Here is a 21,548-nt window from a genome sequence, read left to right as displayed (position 1 = left end):
CAGACCCGGGACAGCATGACTGCAGAGAGGGAGGAGTCAGGCCCCTTCCACGCTGCAGTCTGGAGCACTTCGCCGCTGCCAGCCCCATCAACCAGCAGCACCTACCAGCTGCCAGAGGACAGAACGGGGCAGGCTACACAGCGTGGCAGAGCAGCCACTTGTCAGCCACTGCCACCTCTACCGCCACCCAGTCTGCCTACCACCTCCCTCCCTATAACGCCAGTCTCCCAAGACCTGCCCTCGACCTCCACTCCTCTTCCCCCTCCTCCTGCTGGTGGACCCAAGGTCTCCAGGACCACTGAATGGAGAAGGAGGAAGAGGCTGGAGTCTGGCATTAAAGTCAGAGCGCACAAGCCATACGAAGGCTATAAGTGCTCTAAATGTGGCAAGCCGAAAACTGCAGAGTTTGGACACAGTATGTATGGTTCTGTGAGATTCTGTGCCGCTTCCTCTGGCGGCCAAACTGTGGAGGAGTGGCTGGCACTCATGAGGGCCCAGCATGGTGCTAGCCAAGGCCAGTAAACTCTGACTGACTGACTGACTGACTGACTGATTGGTGTGTCAATTGTAAAGTCGTTTTTGTACATATGTTCTTTGTTGTTTATTTATTTTTTAAGACATTCATTGTTAATCTCTTGTACATTTAGCTCATTTCAAATCATCTTAACTTGTACAGTAGGTGTAGGGGACATTATGCTGGGTTGTTTCACATGTAACATTCCCTGTGAATTAAATAATAATTGAATGCAAGCACTTTTTCTCCCTTGAAATTCATTTTGATTTATTGTCATACACTCTCTTTAAAGTTCAACAAATAAAAAGACAAGTAAATCAGTCATCATTTTCTTAGTCAATAAACACACTGTTTACAGAGTTGTAACACACAAAAAAACAATAATACAGTCAAGTTCTACTCAGAGATTTGAGATGACCAGCAGATACTACAGGTGACAGCAGGGAGTCAAACCCCCCCAGTGACGCCCACTAATCTCTGATTGATTGCTGCACACCTTATCTCCCCCTTTCGCTCTCTCCCTCTTTTTCTCTTTCGCCCTCCCCCTTTTTCTTTCTCTCGTTTTTTCTCTCCCTCCCCCTTTTCTGTCATTTTTTATCTCTCCCTCCCCTTTTTGTCTCCCTCCCCTTTTTGTCTCCCTCTCCCCTTTTTCTCTCCCTCCCCTCTTTTACTCTTGTTCTTGCAAGAGAAAGAGGTTGCAATTTTCTGAGGCCTCTGCCTCAGAGAGTTGCAACGTATGCTGGGTTATATCGCTTCAGCTCTACGAATCAAATTACATCTTGTTTTCCTGTGTAGAGCAAACCAAAATTACAGCCTGTTTGTTTTCCTGTGTAGTGCACCCAAATTACAACTTGTTTGCATCCAAAATGGCACCCTATTCCCTATTTAGTGTACTCGTTTTGCCCATAGGGTCCAAAGTAGAGCACTATATAAGGAATAGGGTGTGATTTGGTATACATCCTTGACTGACTCATCTTGGGGATACCTAGAAAGTAGGCTACTATGGGGTTATACACTCTTTAAAGTTCAACAAATAAAAAGACAAGTAAATCTGTCATCATTTTCTTAGTCAATAAACACACTGTTTACAGAGTTGTAACAAAAACAATAATACAGTCAAGTTCTACTCAGAGATTTGAGATGGCCAGCAGATACTACAGGTGACAGCAGGGAGTTAAACCCCCAGTGACGCCCACTAATCTCTGATTGGTTGCTGCTCACCTTCTCTCTCCCCCTTTCGCTTTCTCCCTCTTTTTCTCTTTCGCCCTTCCCCTTTTTCTCTCGTTTTTTCTCTCCCTCCCCTTTTTCTGTCATTTTTTCTCTCCCTCCCCTTTTTGTCTCCCTCTCCCCTTTTTCTCTCCCTCCCCTCTTTTTCTCTTGTTCTTGCAAGAGAAAGAGGTTGCAACTCTCTGAGGCAGAGGCCTTTGCCTCAGAGAGTGCAACGTATGCTGGATTATATGCGAAACGCAAAATAGCCTCCAATACCCTACTCAATAAATTGGATGCAGTCTATCACAGTGCCATCTGTTTTGTCACCAAAGCCCCATACACTACCCACCACTGCGACCTGTACACTCTCGTTGGCAGGTCCTCGCTTCATACTCGTCGCCAAACCCACTGGCTCCAGGTCATCTACAAGACCCTGCTAGGTAAAGTCCCCCCTTATCTCAGCTCGCTGGTCACCATAGCAGCACCTACCTGTAGCACGCGCTCCAGCAGGTATATCTCTCTGGTCACCCCCAAAACCAATTCTTCCTTTGGCCGCCTCTCCTTCCAGTTCTCTGCTGCCAATGACTGGAACGAACTACAAAAATCTCTGAAACTGGAAACACTTATCTCCCTCACTAGCTTTAAGCACCAGCTGTCAGAGCAGCTCATAGATTACTGCACCTGTACATAGCCCATCTATAATTTAGCCCAAACAACTACCTCTTTACCTACTGTATTCATTTATTTATTTTTGCTCCTTTGCACCCCATTATTTCTATCTCTACTTTGCACTTTCTTCCACTGCAAACCAACCATTCCAGTGTTTTTTTACTTGCTATATTGTATTTACTTCGCCACCATGGCCTTTTTTTATATTTTTATTTATTTATATATTTTGTTTGCCTTCACCTCCCTTATCTCACCTCACTTGCTCACATTGTATATAGACTTATTTTTCACTGTATTATTGACTGTATGTTTGTTCTACTCCATGTGTAACCATGTGTTGTTGTATGTGTCGAACTGCTTTGCTTTATCTTGGCTAGGTCGCAATTGTAAATGAGAACGTGTTCTCAATTTGCCTACCTGGTTAAATAAAGGTGAAATAAATAAAATAAAAATATGCGAAACGTATGCTGGGTGATATGGGAGTACACTGTCCCATCTAGGACTTTGATAGGGTAGAACATAACGACGTAACAAAAGCCCGCGCACAAAACCCCACCCACTCACTGAAACCCGACACGCTCTGGGGCTGCATTCACAAAAGGTCCTCACACACAGATGTAGAAGGAAATAAACATTACAACACACAAGGTAGCCATTTAACGATGCATTATTATCCCTACCAGGTTCACGTCTATACAATATCCTGTGGGAATCTTCAACGGGTGGTTTATGAGCCTCCAAAGATCCGTTTGACCCCAACCAGGATACAAAACGTCAGGGGGTTGTGCTCTATATATGAGGGCCTCTCCTTTGTCCCTAATGTTCTCGATTCAGTAGCACATATACTCAAATTGGAACGATGGACAGAGAAGAATGGGCAATATCCTTGGGCAATTTGCAAATTTTTATCTGTTCCAAATGTTCCAAATACCCATATTGTACCATTAGTCCTCTCCTCCAATCAGATGCTTCAGTTTGTTCCAAATTGGAGAAAGAGAGCAAAAATCCACCAATGAAGAACCTAGCTTGTTCCAAAAGTTTTTAAGCCAATCATCTTCCTCTGAAATTTTCCTAACGTCACTTTATCACAAAATATTTTTCTAGGAAGCCATTGATGCTACTCGGTGAGTATCTGAGGTAATTTTGCTTAATTTCCAACGAATTTAACGTCGATGACTATAAATGTGATGAAATATGACAATAACACCTCTAGTCAACCGACTTGTTTGACGACATGGGCTACCCAAATTGTGTAATTTAACAACGGTCATAACGTTATATCGCTAGCTACTGTAGGTGTACAAAATTCACAAAGTTTATTTGACCACTGACAATCCTGTAAAACCTTAGCTAACATTTATATCAACTAAAAGTTGAAATTCTATACTATTTAATTGTCTATTTTCTTTCGTTTTTTTGATGGCATGCGTTTGAAGTGTATGTAGTTGAATGAATTGTATGATATGTGACAGCCTGATGGTCATTGGGGGCAAACGTGTCTTTCTATGTAAACTGAATTTAACTGCATATGAAATAATAATCACCCTAACCCTACCCATAACCCCCAAACCCCCCACTGCTGTCTTCCTCCTAGCAGACCTATCAAGCAAACGTAAGTTTCTTTATATGTATCTAATATGGTTATACTGTCACTTGTCACTGCACTCATCAGTCATGATAATAGTTTTTTTTTTGCCTCCTAAGATGGAAAATCCAAGGTTCCGTTTCACGCCCTCACAGGAGTTGGTCCTCAAGGCCACACCCCAGGCAGTAAGAGTGGCTGCTGACGGCCCCCCTGCTTCTGGTGCTCAGGGCCCTCCTGTGAGGACTAAGAAGTGGGAGGAAGTGGAGGCAGAGGCTCGCGCCCGCGTCGTCTCCGAGGGAGGTGACCCCGGTGCAGAGATGGTCATCCTGAACCGGTGCACGGTTCCGTTCGGCAAGTACCGGGGTCAGACATTCAAGTGGATGATGGAGAACGACGTAGGCTACATGTGTACGTGGTAACAGTACATCAGAAGGAGAGGGAGCGAGAGCGCAGCGTTTCCCAGCATCCCCTGATGGGCCAACAAGGACGCCTTGACTCGCTACTCGTGCGCCGATCCGGCCTTCGCTGAGATGGTCAGGTTCAACCGGGCACAGGAGGAAGCTAAAGTCCTCCCAGCCAGGTGAGTTTGTTTAATTCTCCTCATTGTATGTAAGATGTATCTCTTTTGCTCTGACAGTTAATTGGTTCCCGTGCTGATTTCAGGCCAGGAGGGCCTGGCCTTTGTTGGCATCAGGAAGTACAAGTGGGACTCGCTGCAGGACCTGTATGAGACTACAGGTGCAGACAGGATAAGGTAATGGGCATGTGTCTTTTGTGTTTTCTATGTTCAGCTCAGTGTGTTTTATGCAACATTTTACATCTGAAACGTTCCCTCTGCTGTGTCTCACAGATATGTCAGGAGCTTGAGGACGCAGACACCCCGTTATCCTGGGAGTGCGATGGCTGCCTTGATTGGCTACATTCAGCGCAGAGACCAGGAGGGGGTAGCTGCTGTGGTCAGGCCCGCCGCAGCCAGCACCACCCCCGCCAGCTAACACCCGGCCCAAGTGCGGCTACGTAAGTGTTACATATCATCTTAAAGGAAAATATAATTCTACTTGTTCCACACAGTTGGAAATGATGACATATTTGCTATGTTTCGTTTTCAAAGGTCTCTTGGTCCTGCGATCTCTACGCTCCTGTCAAGGCGCTCTCTCACCCAGGTGAACTGCAGTCGAAGATGAAGAAGCTCATTGCTTCTCAGCCTGCAATTCAAGGTGAGTGTGTAGTTACACATGTAAGATAATATTAACTTTTTGGATAAGCTGTGTAGCTCACAATCCTTTCTCTCTCCACGTGATATAGGGGTGTCTTTCCCTCGACCAGCACTGCCACCAACAGATCTATCGGACGCAGAGCTGGTCAAAGCAGCTGCTGACAGACACATGTATATTTTTACGTCACTATTAATTGACAAAGGACATTTAATAAGTTTTCAGTTAACGTTTGCTGACATATTAAAGTGTGTTCAATGTTTCCCTATCATCAGCCCGAGGAAATGTATTGGTAAGAGTCATCTGGGTTTAGAGGAGAGTCACTGCATGTATGAACTATTAAATATCGTATCTTGCCACTGTAGCTGTCATCCTGCATGTAGCTGTCATCCTGCGTGTAGCTGTCATCCTGCATGTAGCTGTCATCCTGCGTGTAGCTGTCATCCTGCATGTAGCTGTCATCCTGCATGTAGCATGTAGCTGTCATCCTGCATGTAGCTGTCATCCTGCGTGTAGCTGTCATCCTGCATGTAGCTGTCATCCTGCATGTAGCTGTCATCCTGCATGTAGCTGTCATCCTGCATGTAGCATGTAGCTGTCATCCTGCATGTAGCTGTCATCCTGCATGTAGCTGTCATCCTGCATGTAGCTGTCATCCTGCATGTAGCTGTCATCCTGCATGTAGCTGTCATCCTGCATGTAGCTGTCATCCTGCATGTAGCTGTCATCCTGCATGTAGCTGTCATCCTGCATGTAGCATGTAGCTGTCATCCTGCATGTAGCTGTCATCCTGCATGTAGCTGTCATCCTGCATGTAGCTGTCATCCTGCATGTAGCTGTCATCCTGCATGTAGCTGTCAACCTGTATGTAGCTGTCATCCTGTATGTAGCTGTCATCCTGCATGTAGCTGTCATCCTGTATGTAGCTGTCATCCTGTATGTAGCTGTCATCCTGTATGTAGCTGTCATCCTGCATGTAGCTGTCATCCTGCATGTAGCTGTCATCCTGTATGTAGCTGTCATCCTGCATGTAGCTGTCATCCTGCATGTAGCTGTCATCCTGTATGTAGCTGTCATCCTGTATGTAGCTGTCATCCTGCGTGTAGCGGTCATCCTGCATGTAGCATGTAGCTGTCATCCTGCATGTAGCTGTCATCCTGCATGTAGCATGTAGCTGTCATCCTGCATGTAGCTGTCATCCTGCATGTAGCTGTCATCCTGCATGTAGCATGTAGCTGTCATCCTGCATGTAGCTGTCATCCTGCATGTAGCATGTAGCTGTCATCCTGCATGTAGCATGTATCTGTCATCCTGCATGTAGCTGTCATCCTGCATGTAGCTGTCATCCTGCATGTAGCATGTAGCTGTCATCCTGCATGTAGCTGTCATCCTGCATGTAGCTGTCATCCTGCATGTAGCTGTCATCCTGCATGTAGCTGTCATCCTGCATGTAGCATGTAGCTGTCATCCTGCATGTAGCATGTAGCTGTCATCCTGCATGTAGCTGTCATCCTGCATGTAGCTGTCATCCTGCATGTAGCTGTCATCCTGCGTGTAGCTGTCATCCTGCATGTAGCTGTCATCCTGCGTGTAGCTGTCATCCTGCGTGTAGCTGTCATCCTGCATGTAGCTGTCATCCTGTATGTAGCTGTCATCCTGTATGTAGCTGTCATCCTGCATGTAGCTGTCATCCTGCGTGTAGCTGTCATCCTGCGTGTAGCTGTCATCCTGCGTGTAGCTGTCATCCTGCATGTAGCTGTCATCCTGCATGTAGCTGTCATCCTGCATGTAGCTGTCATCCTGCATGTAGCTGTCATCCTGCATGTAGCTGTCATCCTGCATGTAGCTGTCATCCTGTATGTAGCTGTCATCCTGCATGTAGCTGTCATCCTGTATGTAGCTGTCATCCTGCATGTAGCTGTCATCCTGCATGTAGCTGTCACCCTGCATGTAGCTGTCACCCTGCATGTAGCTGTCATCCTGTAGCTGTCATCCTGCATGTAGCTGTCATCCTGCGTGTAGCTGTCATCCTGCGTGTAGCTGTCATCCTGCAGTGTAGCTGTCATCCTGCATGTAGCTGTCATGTTAGCTGTCATCCTGTATGTAGCTGTCATCCTGTATGTAGCTGTCATCCTGCATGTAGCTGTCATCCTGCATGTAGCTGTCATCCTGTATGTAGCTGTCATCCTGCATGTAGCTGTCATCCTGCATGTAGCTGTCATCCTGCATGTAGCTGTCATCCTGTATGTAGCTGTCATCCTGTATGTCACTTAATCATGACTTTCTCTTTTCCATTTTAATCACTCATTTCATTTCAGTTTTACACTCAAACTTGACCAACACTCATTTCATTTTTTTTTGTTACATCCTATCACTGATTGATATTCATCTGGGCATGTTGGAATGTGCTATTAACTTAATTACTGTTATCTACATTTGTAATATGTCTGTCCATTCATGCATGCATTCATGCCTGCCCCGGTCCCTGCTCCTGCCCCACTGGGGCAGAGCGAAGAGGAGGATTTGCCCCGGCAGTCCTTCCTGCCTCCAAGGCCCTCAAAGTGCTGAGGTAAATTCATCAACTGTAATTACTCCACATTGTTAAGATATTAACCACGATGCCAAATTGGACACAGTTGTCTCCTCTCCTGCATACTCTCTCCCTGTCCGTTTCTCTGAAACATTACCATCCATTCGCCCCCGCCCCATCACTCTCTCGTCTCACTCAGCTGCTGATTCCAGAGAGTTGGCATTCATCTCTCACCAAGTAGCAGCAGTGGTGGATCGGCCGCACGCTGTTCACCAGGAATCCCCGACCCCTTCTTCGCATGTCAGCTGTTCCTTTGGATGCCCGTACCTATATGGGCATACAAGCTGGCACGTCCCCAGTCTGGGTGCAGAGGCACACTCTGCAAGACCACCCGGAGGGTCTTGGACATCGACCTCTTGTATCTCATGGCCACTGAGTGCCTGGAATGCGGTCGATGTAAGAAGGTCGCGGGGTGGTCACGGGACCTTGTCAGTCAGCTGGACGTTCGGCATCGCTGCCAGTTCCCAGCAATATTGACATACAAGTAACTTCACAAGATTTAGTTAGTTAGTAATAAAGTAAAATAAAAGCGTGTCATTCATATGCTTTATCTCTCTCTCTCTGGGCTGTCCTGTGACCTGCGGGTTGTGAGGATGCTGAGGTCGCGCACTTTGGGGAACAGTGCGTCACAGACCTACAGCAAGCTGTGTGAAAGTCACAGCGAGTCCTGGATGCGGAGTGGAATACGGTACCTCGGGGAGTGCGAGCAGTTTCTGGCCTTGGGCACTGGGCGGCAGTTCACTGATCTACCGGAGATGCCCCCGGTGCCCTCACCCGTCTGGCTGCTGACAGTCTACAGCCATGACGTGCTGTCGCGGCTGGACGAGGTGAAGGCCAGGGTCACCTCCATCTTTGGGTCCATCTTAAAGATGGACTCTACCAAGAAGGTGAGTTTTCACTTAGAAATGTGAAGATAAGTCGTGTCTGATTTTGTTCATCTATATTTAAATAATGTCTTGACCTTTGTGTGTCCGTCTCCAGGTGACTAAAAAGCTTGCGGGTACCGCTGCAGACACGGCCGCCTGGGTTACCAACGTCGGTAATGAGCATGGACTGGTCCTCGTCAGTGTCGTCACTGCCGGTGAGGGCGAGGGCTGCTCCCCAAGGCGGCTGGTCTCATGGAGTGGTACAGGCTCGCCGGGGTGGCGCCCCCCCAGCTCATGTACGTGGACTGAGACTGCTGCTCCAGCTTTGGTGGATCAAAGACAGCTGCCATGTACAATGAGTGGGACCAGCTGGTGATTCGGCTGGACATCTGGCACCTGATGCGGCGGTTTGCGCCAGGTGTCACCACTGAGAGCCACCAGCTCTACAGTCCCTTCATGCGGCAGCTGTCAGCCTGCATCTTTGAGTGGGATGCAGGCGATGTCCGCCGACTGCTGGAGGCCAAGACGTCTGCGCTGGAGGGGAGGCACGGGATGGTCGGCCTCACCGAGGAGGAGGTTTCGAGGCTGATCGGCAGGAAGGAGATTGCACTTCACTGTCGGGGTTGTACGCGTGGAGCTGCGGCGACCGAAGTCCTTCTCCTTGACCTCCTCGAGACCTTCAACAGCGAGAAGGGGGTCGACACCCTGGGCATCCCGTTGCTGGACTCCATCCACATCCAGGCAATCTGGCAAGAGCAGAGGCGCCACCTCCACTGCATACAAGACCCACCCGGGGTATACAGGTGTACACCGAGACCGGCAAAATCACGCCACGCCTTGGTTTATCTCTGCGCACCGGGCTCCACATCCTTGGAGTCATTCCACCTCAACCGGTAAATGTCATTGTGTAGCTTAAAGTAATGCTTAATGTTTAATGTTAACAGTAACAGCTCTCCCACCCTAATCATGCATTGTTCTCTCAGGTACCAGGGCAAATGCAATGCATTTCCAGGCATTCCTGTTGGATGGACTGGTGAGGTGAAACGAGGACCGTGCGCATGCAGCAGTGGAGGGAAAGAACAGGCAGTCCCTGCTCTCCTACAGTGGCCACCTGCAGCACATCCTTAACCTTAGCAGCCAAAGGGTGCTTGGCAAGGAACAGGGTAAGGACTACTCCAAGCCTAGCGAGTACACGGGTAAGTCGAGTAAGAGAACGAACATTTACATCAATCTTATTAATTACATCCCATTAACACTTCCCTGTTAACTCGAAATGACACAACGACAAGGTTCCAGTTTAACAAAGTTTACTCTACTATATGAACACACTACAAGGTAGCCATTACACTCCAGGCTAGGTCCAACAACGAACAGACTTCCAGCGCATGCGCACTCTTGACTCCGTGATAGCCCCGTAATAACAGGAGTATAGGGATACTTAAAACATGAACTTAACAATCTCCCCCTTTTCTTTAAAGACAAATAAAACATCAACAACATAATTAAAGGTCCAAGTATTATTCAAGATCCCCATTACAAATGGGTTGTGTTACAGGCTGCCACTTTCCATTACTGAGAGCCTGTAGGAGCGAGAGCCTGTAGGAGCACAAGACCGGATGCTCCCTTTTTAGTCAGACAGTCAGCAAGCTGTTCCTTTGTGGTCGACCACAGAATCCGCTGGATTCTCTGTGCTTGAATAAGTTCCTTGATGCTGCTAATCTCAAAGTCTTTTCTCTGTGACAGACTTGGTTGACTTCACAGCATCAACTAATGAGTAGTTGTCAGTGACACAAACTACAGGTAGGAAGTGCCGTTTTGTCCCACCAGTGATAACCTAGCGAAGCATCACTGAAGACAACTAGTTTCAAAGAGTCATCTTTTCCAACATGCTGAAACTTTAACGTCACTTGTTGTGATTCCAGTTTACGAACAACTTTGTTTGCCTCATGAATGGTTTGTACAGTGGCGTGTTTTGTGTTAGATGCCAAGTTGCAACCATCAAACCAGGTCTACTCTGTCTCGCAGCCCATAAAATTTGTCCCATCTTTGACCTCAATTGACCAGCTTCAATTCCACAGAGGGGAATTCCTTTGTACGGCTCTTGAAGAATCCATGTGGATAGGTTGAAGATTCTTGATATAGCTCTCCAGTTGCATCAGTATTTTTCCATCAACTGTAATAAACTCTATGCCAACATAACAAAAATGATCATGCTCCTCACGGCCAACCTAGAAAACAGCTTTGAGGTGTGGAATCACAGTTGAAGCAAAGGTCTGTGAGCCACCCCAGATAAAGTCATCAACATGACAGGCAAGTACTCCAGTCACATTGCAGTCTTGATCAAGCCAATAGAAGACTGCAGGATCCACTTGTGACATTTTTCCACCTGTATTCAGCATTGTTGCCTTGACTTTGTTGTACCAGTAGAGTGATCCATCTGCCAGTCCATACACACACTTTTTTAGTTTCCACAGTGTTCCTTCACTTTTAGCTTCGGGCGGAGGTCGGATGTGAATGTCCCTTGACAGCTCTGTTCCCTGCAAAAATCCAGATTTGATGTCTATGGAATTAAGTTTCCATTTTTTCTGGCAGATCACTGACATCAGCAATCTGAGTGACTCTGAGGCCCATGTCGGTGAGTCTTTTGGGAGTTCTTTAGCAGCCAGCTCCTCAAAAACTCTAGCCACTAGACGTGCTTTGGGCACTATTCCAGTTAAGGATTCTTTAAGGGTACACACCCACCTTGTTGAGACGCACTTTTGGCCAATGTCTTTGACTTCCTCAAACACTCCATTTTTCCTCCAATTACTGAGCTCATCTAGCTTAGCTGAGTCAAATGACACGTCCTTTGTTTCAAGTACATCATCATTTTGAATGTCATTCTGTTTTTCTCGATTTTCCATTGGTTCAATTCTGATATTATCTACAAGTGGCAGGTCAGCTGACCCTGTTGTACCAGAAAGTGTAGCTGGTTCAGAGTACTGCAAGTTGTACCAGTTCTTGTGTTTTGCTTTTCCTGCTCGTCCAATGACGGTTGCTGTATGTGGAATACCACTTTCTCTGTCCGTGTATTTAACAGGTTGTCCAGTTTTCAGATTGGAACAACCATGTTCTCTTAACACATGTGGCTGTTGAATGTTTTCCTCATTTGAACGCTCAACAGTATTACCTGTGGCATGGTTGAAGGTCTCTGCTCCATTTCCTATGTCAGTTTCGGTGTCCATATCATTGGATGCGACATCTGGTAGGTTTGTGTCTGTTACTGTGTCCTTTTTGTCATTTTCATTAGGAGACTGATTCTCAGCAACAGCCCCTCTATCTTGTTGATCATTTACTTTCCGCAATCTTGAGTGATGCACCCTGACAATCATGCCTCCGTGCCTCACAAATATCACCACACCATCTTGACCAATGACTACTCCCGGTCCTTTCCACTCTTGACAGTCAACTCGTTTGTAGTACACTTTGTCTCCAGACTCGTACTTCTCATCATCATTATTCCCTGAACTGCTGAGTAACTTTTGAAGTCTGTTAACTGTATCATGTCCAAACTGTTTGTAAAGCTTTAACAATACTTTGTGTTTTTCTTTAGTGCTCATGTTCTCTGTGACTGTCAGAATCTTCATGTGCTCTGTGTCAGTCAGAATCTCATTTTTGCATGGACACTGTGTGATGTCTTTGTCTAAAATGTTTACACAATAGTGGCCTGAGGTAGTAAGTTCAAGAGTCACTGGTTGTTTAAACATCACTGCCTTGTCATTTTTTATGTCTAGTACAGCCTCTGCCTTCTTGAGGGAAGCTTTGCTTAATAGTAAGGGGATATCTGTAGGGACCACCTCTGTTTCAATGTGACACTTAGTCTGACCAATTTTTGCTGGTATCTTAACTCTCTTGGTAGAATGGACAATTCTCCCGTCTCCAAATTTGAAAGCTCTGTTGCTTGGTGTGTCAATCATATTTTGTACTTCCTTCATATTTAGTTCACTGACATAGCTATCAAGCCATTTTGCACCACACACTGTCCGTGTACATGCAGTATCAATCACAGCAGATCCTAAGGATTCAACTATAAAAATCTCAGTATCAGAAGCAGATTCATTTGAAAACAGTGTAATGTTACACTGCTCTATCTCTGTGTTTACATTTTCCTCTGTTAGTTTAACTTGTTCATTTTTATGAGGACAGTCTTTAACCCAATGGTAAGTGCTTTGACAAATAGCACATTTCGATCTCCTTCCATATGTGTCCAGTGGATTTGTGCCGGGAAATGGCGCCCTCTTCTGGTTATCTTGAGAACGTGACTTTTTGGCGCCTTTTCTGTGCTGCTCGGTGTAATATGCTGCGTCACTCACTTGCATTCCATCTGTTATTGGCGCGACAGACGTCTTTTCACCAAATATTCTTTTTAGTGCCGACTTCATAGATGCAAAAGTCAGCACAGTACAAGCAGTCAACGCCAACTGTTTCTCCCTACCATCTAGACAAGCAGTGTCTAGCAACTTGAACCCTAACACTGCATCTGGGAGAACCATGTCGTACTTGCGCATTCTATTGTACCTCTGTTCGAAATCAATGATGTAGTCCGCCATTGCAACCGAAATATCTCTCGTAACACTGTCAAAGTTTGAATATGCCTCGTAGGCACGGTCTTTCTCTTCTTTAAGAAATACAGAATCCAGTGCTGTGATCAAAGTTCCCATACCGTCATCCTTGTTCAAATCCTCAACGGATATCTCCAGTGCTGTATCTCTCGCTCTTCCCTCGAGCGATAATACCACCGCAAGTGCTTGCTTTTTCGCGTCCAGATTAGTAACGCGTGTCCAGATTCCCAGTTCATTTTTCCAACTTTCGTACGACCTCTTCTCGTCGAAGCGAGGTGGCACGTTGTAGTTAGAAGCCATCGTCTGCTACCAATGTTAACTCGAAATGACACAACGACAAGGTTCCAGTTTAACAAAGTTTACTCTACTATATGAACACACTACAAGGTAGCCATTACACTCCAGGCTAGGTCCAACAACGAACAGACTTCCAGCGCATGCGCACTCTTGACTCCGTGATAGCCCCGTAATAACAGGAGTATAGGGATACTTAAAACATGAACTTAACATTCCCTACTCTGCTTTTGCCAGATTTTTATTTTTTTGCTTAAATAGGGGAACTCCTCGGAGTGGAGTACCTGTACTCGCAGACTGGCAGAGTGCTGCAGGATGTCAGCGTGGACCCTGACCTTCCTGGAAGAGGCAGCCACCGTCAAGCAGCTCAATGAGGAGGACGAGGGCTTTCAGGAGGATGTGGACCCGACAATCCACATCCCTCATGTCACTCATATGAGCGCCCCGTCCTCCAGCTCAGCTGCACCTCTGTCAGGGGAACCCGCTGACGCATCCAGGTCTGGGCCATCCAGTCCCACCGCCCCTGAAGACGGAAGCTCTCCTGAGGCCCCTGATCGACACGGTTCTCCTCACCCTGACAACTCCTCTGATTCAGAGGTAATTATAATTGACCTTTTGTGTTGTTGAAAATAAAAATGTTATTGCAACCTCTTTGAAATAAGAAATTGAGACAAACTCAAGACAATTTTCGGTGTTTAATACCAAGGATGCCCTCAGCTGAGTGCATTCGTTTAGAAAGCTCACAACACGTCTTATACTCTTCCCTTGTAGACGTCACCTCCCTAGTTATACATTTTATGACCCCAATGACTCTCCCCTTCTTTCCCCTGTGGAATGTCCACGGTCCTCTCTTTGTTTAGCTATCCATCTTCTGGGCCTGACCCTGATCTCTGATCCTAGGCAATTTCCTCTTGTCTGATTAGGTCATGGTTTGTAAATTAGCATACACAAAGTTTCTTGACCTAAACTCCGTTAATACTCACAGTAATCATTCACTAAACAGGATTAAAAAACTACAGTTTAACTTGAAACATGTTACATTTTAACAGATTCCATCTGTTGATTTTCAGTTACACAATATAAAACATCTTCTATTTCCTTTGTAGAAGAATCTTATGTGTTACCCCTAAATGTTTGACAACGTCCTCATCGATTCTTCCATGTCTCTTTATCTTCAGGGGGAGACGCAAGGCCCTAATGCAATGCCTGGCTACCAGCATGTCCGCAGGCTTGCCAGGGCCTTGGTGGGGGTGAGGAACCGTCAGGGGCTGTCGGACCGCAGGGTAGACGGTCTGGTGGCGCTGTGGCTGGCGCTTGATCTACCCTGCCCGACACCAGGAGAGGATCGTTCAGGGGCGGTTCAAGGCAACGAAGGGGAAGTCGTCCATTGTCGTAGTAAAAGACTCTCTCTAATGGTATGTTGTTAGTGTTCATGTCCTCCACCTTACTATTATATTGCCTGCCTCTACATTAAATGCAAATGAAGGTCAGGCGATGGCTATCATTATTTTCAATGTTCTCTAATTATTTATCTCCTCTGTTTCAGTTGCCTTCTTGGACTCAACTCGGGCCCTGCAAATTGGCCGGGCACCAGCCGTTTGGTGGAGGCCATTTGCAGTCAGCTCTACCAAATCCATCCCAGCGCCATCAGCCTACTTTATGATACAGAATGCAGGGATGTGTACTGAACCTGTACCCATAATAAAACAAAGTGCTCTATGCATCTAAAGGCTTTAATGAAGTGGCATCTGCATTCATATAGATGATTTTGCAATAGTCTAGGACCAGTAAGAACATAGATTGAACTATCTGCTTTGTATTATTAAGCAAGAGGCCTGACCTATTTCTATAGAAGAAGACCCTTTTTATATTCAGCATCTTAATTAACTCATCAATATGTTTTAAAAAAAGACAACTTAACGTATTTACTGATACACCACCGTACTAGGGACGTACACTTCAATCATTAGAATAATTGTTGTGTCCTCTAGAAAACAACATACTTAGTTTTCCATGTATTCAATAATAATTTAAGGTCAAAGGTTTTCTGCAAAATATTGAAAGCATAATGTAGTTCAGATAGAGTATGATCAGCAGGGCGGGCGATAGAGTACTCAACCGTATCGTCTGCATACAGGTGCAGGTAAAACATTATTATTATATATTTCTGACAAAACAATATTATTCATGTATAAAATAGTTGTTTATTAGACATTCTAACATAACACAATATCTAGATACTAAAACATGTATATGCAACATTTGAACAACAATTTCGACCCCCTCGGGTTATAAAGTATATGACATGACGACACATTGGCTATTTTAGTATTCCTTTTTTTATTTACATGTTTATAATTCGAAAGTATATTTTTAGAGTGGAGGGAAATATTTTTATGTTAAACTGTAGAGAACAAGAAGCTTTGGTGAATCAAAGAGTCACTGATGTTTTGTATACAGTACCACACATATCCAGAAGGCTCGTTCTGACAATAAACAAGAAGTTTTAACGTTTCAAACGAGGATGTCAAGACAGGTCCGTACTGTAGTACTACGCTATTACACTGTTATGTACTACTAATGTTCTAGTATCTAGGATGTTACGGAATATCTATAGGGGGGAACATGTACAAGTTATAACACATTCCCCACAGCATCGAAGGATGCTGACACTGACATTGTATTATGTGAAAGTAGCATAAGTATGTGTAATGAGTTTACAATTTTGTTTAAAAGTTCAGAATATGTCTAGGGAATATTGAGATGGGGTACATATATTATGTATTTCCATGTCTTACACATGTTTAATAACTTGTGAGTTGTAGACATATTTTGATTTAGTTCAGCGTTGAGTCGTTTTGTTTTACATGTAATCTAAGATCTTCACAACCTAATACATATACAACTTTTTTCATTCCCCCCATGGCTATATAAACCCAACTCTAGGTTTCATTTGCATTATAATAATGATTTACAAATGAAAAAGTCAATAGTTAATTGCATATTATGTAATTGTTGATTAGATTCTTTTTCATTATTTAGCCAATTTTCTCAACTGTGACCCCCTTGCTTTTATGGTTTATAAAATCCGTTGCTAGTCCTAAATCCAGACAAAGTCCAAACATATGTGATTGTTATAAAGGGTATACGTTGAGGGGGAACAAACATATGTGTTCCTGGAAGGGTGAGCTTTCAGGAATGGGGTCACAATACATATGCTAGAAGTGATAGAAACAAGGATGTATTTCCCAGAAACTAATAGTGTATATCAATTGGTAATTCACGGTATCATGGTTCAATGATACGTGGTCCATTCTGCGGACTGAGAATAAAAATACTTTGCAGAACACAAACATTTAGATTGTATACATTGTTGCTTTGGCAATATTGACACAATGTTTTTCATGCCAATAAAGCAGCTTCAATTTGAAAAAAATTATAATTTGAGAAAAGACAGAGAGAAAGGAGAGAGAGAGAAAAGAACGACAAGAGAGTCTGTCGTTCATGTCCCGCCTCCCCTAAAATCCACGGAGAAGTTCTTTGCAGTTAGTTCTCCATCATTCCGAGTACTTGTGAGAAAGATAGTTGTAAAGGTAACGTTAGCTATATTTCATCGCGGATTTCGGAACACAGTTGTGTATTTCGGTGAATTAAGGTGAGTTTCAGTCGTTGATTTAGTTGTCATCACGTATTTCAGGAAACATTTGGATGAATTAATGTGAGTTTCAGTCGTGGTCGTAAAGGTAACGTTAGCTATATTTCATGGCGGATTTCAGAACACAGTTTCAGTCAATTTAAGTGAGTTTCAGTCGATTTTCTTGAAAACGAGTCCTGTCGCTAGCTAATAATGTGTAATAAAGGGCGGTAATAATTGATAGTTAGCTGGCTAACTAGTTAACGTTATATATTTAGCCAATGTAGTTAACGTGCAGTGTTAACTTAGTGTACTACAACGCACACTTGCCAGTTAGCTAACGTTATATGTAGAATGAAATGGACATTTAACGCTGTATGGGCCAGCTGGCTAACGTTATATGTAGAATGAAATGGACATTTAACGCTGTATGGGCCAGCTGGCTAACGTTATATGAAGAATGAAATTGACATTTAACGCTGTATGGGCTCTACTGTAAGCAGGGTAACTATGTGGTCCACTGTATTGCTGTCAACAAATAACGTGTGTGTATGTGTGTGAATAACCTCTCTTAATGAAAGGAAGAATGGATTATGTTCACACCCCTGCTTTCCGCTTGGAGCCCTCTGGTGCCCTCACCCTGAGGGCATCTGAAGAGGCTGCCAGGGTTGCCAGGACCATCCAGGAGGAAGAGTGTACAGGTGTAGTCCGGGTGCTGAAGCCACGACAAGTGAAGGAGAAGGCAAAGGCTTGTGTGGTAGCCAGAGGGGGTGACCCGGATGATAGCCGACTGGTGGACAGTGAGAGTGCCATCCAGTTCGGCAAATACCGTGGTCAAACCTTCAAGTGGCTGCTAAGCCACGATGTCGGCTATGCCGTCATGGTCTTGGCTTCTCACCAGCAAGAGAGGGAGATGGGGGACACAAACACGTCTTCTGAAATGGCCAACAAGGACCGGTTTGACTGGTACTCTTTTCCTTAAATAGTTGTAATTTCTTATAAAATTACAAAAACATGAAATCAGTCAATCACAATACAATTTATAACATTTTCCCAACCATCCGGACAGGTATACCAACCTGTTTCCTGAGGTCCAGAAGGCAGTGGAGGAACGCAGGGTACGGGACGGGACCTTGCCCCCCCGACCTGACCAGGAGGACACAGTAACAGCTGTAGCGCCTCCTAATCCATGTAAATATATATTCTGTAGTCATCTAAGTCAATCAAACAGTAAATCAAACAGTGTAGCAGTTGACAATATAACTGTGTCATTATGTTTGTCTGTGTTTCTTAGCTGCCGAGCCATCGGATCAGGAGGTGCTGTCTATCTGCGTGGGTTTTGACCAAGGTACTCTATGTTATGGCACTTTATTGTTTTTTTCTGTTGAGAAGAATATACATATGAAATTACCTTTCCCCTAATAACTATCTGTTGTTGTTAGCATTAACAGGATACACTTTAAAGTGGTAAGGTAAGTGGTAAAATTGTTAAAACACCTCCTAGCTGGGCTTAGAAATCACTGTAGAATTTCTCATTTTTGCATCCATTTTGCTTGCCATAGAAAAATCCTTCCTCATCTTTTTGTGGAATGAATTGTTTACTGTAGCTTGTCTTGTCACCATTCCAACCTGTATTTCAGTCTGCATCACTTTGCTTGGCCTATTCCTTGCTTGTAGATGTCTACCCACTATACATCTGTCGTTTGTATCTTTTAAATGTAGATTGTGTTTAACCTAGATTCCTAACCTCTACCACTGATAACACTGATCAAAACTAAACCAAAGTGCATTGGCTGTCAACAGGCTGTTAACATGTTTTGAAGCTGAAGCTCTATTCTAATTGAATTATTTCACTTATTTCTCTGAAATATTTTGTGAGACTAACTCCTGTGCTCCTGTAGCAGTTCCTACTGCTCCCACCCCCACCGCACCCCCTGCTGTGCTAGCTCCTACTGCTCCCACTCCCACCGCGCCCCCTGCTGTGCTAGCTCCTACTGCCCCTCCTCAGCTCCAGTCAGCCTCCCAGCCAACAGCTGGACCACTACAGCCTGCTGCTGACGCTCAGGTAAACGTCTCACCTCAACTATGACTTGGCTATTTCATTTCACTTTTGGTTGTGTGGGGATGGAAAAGAAATGTATTGACTCTCTGCTCTGTTGCAGGTGCTTCTCCCTGAGGGATGGAAGCAGACCCTCCCAAAGGAGCAGCAAGAGTGGGTCAGTCGGGCCATTTTCATCAGGAACAAGCAGCTCAAATGTGTCCTGAAAAGCCAGCTTGAGCTGTGGTACTTCCCTCCTCTGCCTCCTAACATCAGCCATCAGCCTCCAGCTTCTCCCTCCGCCTACTTCCTCCGGCCATTCTGCCTCTGGATGCCCTACCGCCTGTGGGCCTTTAAGTTTGTGTGCACCCAGCCACGGTGCAAGCGTCAAAAGCTCACAGGCTGTGGGGTGTACAAGACAGTCCGGAGGGTGCTTGACATTGGCGGCTGGTATTATATGGGGACAGAGTACCTGGAGTGCCGCCTCTGTAAGAAGAAGCTAGCAGGATGGTCGCTGGATATCTTGGACCAGCTGGACGCAAGTCATCGCTCCATTTTCCCAGCCATCTTGACTTACAGGTTAGTAATTCACACCTCTGAAAATCAAAGCTCTTGTTCACTTTGAGGAAAAACAGAAAAAAGCATCATGGTGAGAAAAAGAGGCGGTCAGTAGGTTCTTGTCAACACTGAGGTTTTGATTTTTCAAAGCCCCATTGACATGTTCATTTGCTCGTTGCCCCATTAAAATGTTAATTAGCTCTTTGATCTGATTTTCTGACCTTTGATCTCTTATCAGGAACTGCCCAAACAAAGCAAAGTGTTTCAAAGTCACCCTTTCCCAAACCCCTCCTTCCCTTATCAAAGTGTTTCTAGAACCCCCCTTCACACACTCCTCACCCTCTTCTCCTCATTTCCCCCCCCAATTGTCTCTGTGTATTAGGCTGTCCTGTGACCTGAAGGTGGTCAGGCTGATGAGAGAGAGGACACTGGGGAACAGTGTGACCAGGCTGTACAACCAGCTGAGGGAGCAGCACAGCCTGACCTGGATGAGTCGGACCCTGTACTACCTGTCCGTCTGTGACCACTTTGTAGTCCCAGGTGCCGCACCACTGAGGGTAACACCTCCTCCTCCCTTTTTGGATGTGCCCTCAGCCCAGTGGCTGCTGACTGTCCACGGCTACGACGTTCTGTTCCAGCTGGAGGACTTCAAGGCCAGAGTCACCTCCATCTTTGGGTCCATCCTGAAGATGGATTCAACCAAGAAGGTGATTCAAGATGTTTTGACCAGAAATAATACTAGTTAGTTAGAGACAATCAAATGAATAATAATTTATTATGACCTATTTTATGAATAAATGTATTGTGAAACTTTGTTTTCACTCACTGACATGACTGTGTTTGTCTGTCTTGTCTGTCTGTGTTTTTTTGACTCCCCTCAGGTGACCAAGAAACTAGCTGGGGCAGCACACGGGACAGCAGCGTGGGCCACAAATGTGGGCAATGGGTACGCCCAGGTGCTCATTGCGGTCCTCACTGACAGCGAAGGAGAGGGCCTGCTCGACATGGCAGCTGGCCTCCAGCAGCGCTACAGTAGAGCTGGAGTGGCACCTCCCAAGCTGCTCTATGTCAACCGGGACTGCTGCGCCCTGATGGGAAAGGGGAAGACGGCAGCCATGTTCAGCCAGTGGGATGAACTCATCGTCCGGCTGGATGTGGGGCACCTCATCCGTCGCTTTGCTGGGGGAGTGACAACAGAGAGCCATCCTCTGTATGCTCTCTTTTTGCGGCGGCTCTCCTCCTGCATGTTGGTGTGGTGTGCAGAGGATGTGGAGCGCCTGCTGGAGGCCAAGCGAGGTGAGCTCAAGGAGAGCCACATCACGGGGCTCAGTGACGCACAGGTGTTGAAGAGGATCAGCCTGAAGGAGATGGCTCGGCACTGTCGTCGTCGTCGCCGCACGCGCGGGGCGGAGGAGACCGAGCGTCTCATCGGGGATCTCCTGGAGACCTTCATTGATGCCACAGACACCCTGGGTGTCCGGCTCCTGGACCGTGACCGAATGCAGGCCATCTGGCAGACCCAGAGACGACACCTGGTCTGTATTCAGGACCCCCCTGGTGTCAGCATCTACACCAAGGGCAAGGACGTGACCAAGGGAGGGGTCATCCTGCCTGTGTTGCGTTGCGCCCGTGAGTCCACCTCCCTGGAGTCTTTCCACCTCCACCTCAACCGCTTCATTCCTGGTATGTTAAATGTAAAACTGGATCATGTTGTTACGTCATGTTGTGTGTTAACTGTGTGCATGTGAGGAGTTATTATTTATTGTTGTTGTCGTC

General features: G+C 45.6%; 1 protein-coding gene and 2 long non-coding RNA genes across 5 annotated transcripts; all 3 read left to right on the top strand.

Moving 5' to 3' along the window:
- The first annotated feature begins 3,503 nt into the window (after positions 1-3,503).
- On the top strand, positions 3,504-5,181 carry LOC120033064. 2 transcript variants are annotated; one of them, XR_005473903.1, is made up of 5 exons: positions 3,504-4,004; positions 4,097-4,557; positions 4,641-4,731; positions 4,828-4,994; positions 5,089-5,181. It is a non-coding gene; the product is annotated as an uncharacterized LOC120033064 (long non-coding RNA). The 2 variants fall into 2 exon arrangements; XR_005473902.1 differs by having other exon boundaries at positions 3,504-4,557.
- A 3,016-nt stretch (positions 5,182-8,197) lies between these two features.
- LOC120033049 lies at positions 8,198-16,556 on the top strand. Of its 2 annotated transcripts, none has more exons than XM_038979334.1 (6): positions 8,198-8,668; positions 8,763-9,540; positions 9,631-9,810; positions 13,804-14,139; positions 14,721-14,957; positions 15,089-16,556. In XM_038979334.1, exons 3-6 carry the CDS (start codon positions 9,706-9,708, stop codon positions 15,203-15,205), a joined length of 795 nt encoding a protein of 264 aa, XP_038835262.1. In that variant the 5' UTR covers positions 8,198-8,668; positions 8,763-9,540; positions 9,631-9,705; the 3' UTR covers positions 15,206-16,556. The 2 variants fall into 2 exon arrangements, with proteins under 2 accessions (XP_038835262.1, XP_038835263.1); XM_038979335.1 differs by having other exon boundaries at positions 13,780-14,139.
- Positions 16,557-18,371: 1,815 nt separating this feature from the next.
- LOC120032508 lies at positions 18,372-19,637 on the top strand. The gene is made up of 4 exons (XR_005473827.1): positions 18,372-18,524; positions 18,619-18,648; positions 19,078-19,241; positions 19,339-19,637. It is a non-coding gene; the product is annotated as an uncharacterized LOC120032508 (long non-coding RNA).
- The last annotated feature ends 1,911 nt before the right edge of the window (positions 19,638-21,548 follow it).

This window comes from Salvelinus namaycush, chromosome 39, assembly GCF_016432855.1.
Source record: "Salvelinus namaycush isolate Seneca chromosome 39, SaNama_1.0, whole genome shotgun sequence".
Lineage (NCBI taxonomy): Eukaryota > Metazoa > Chordata > Actinopteri > Salmoniformes > Salmonidae > Salvelinus > Salvelinus namaycush.
This window is presented reverse-complemented; position numbering and strand designations above follow the sequence as displayed.

What these genes read in the sequence shown, in the direction of transcription:
- LOC120033049 (XM_038979334.1), top strand. Translation starts at nt 9,706, where the DNA reads ATGCAGCAGTGGAGGGAAAGAACAGGCAGTCCCTGCTCTCCTACAGTG. An exon ending in GGTGCTTGGCAAGGAACAGG is followed by an intron (nt 9,811 to 13,803) that starts GTAAGGACTACT and finishes TTGCTTAAATAG; the next exon opens with GGGAACTCCTCGGAGTGGAG. An exon ending in GTAAAAGACTCTCTCTAATG is followed by an intron (nt 14,958 to 15,088) that starts GTATGTTGTTAG and finishes CCTCTGTTTCAG; the next exon opens with TTGCCTTCTTGGACTCAACT.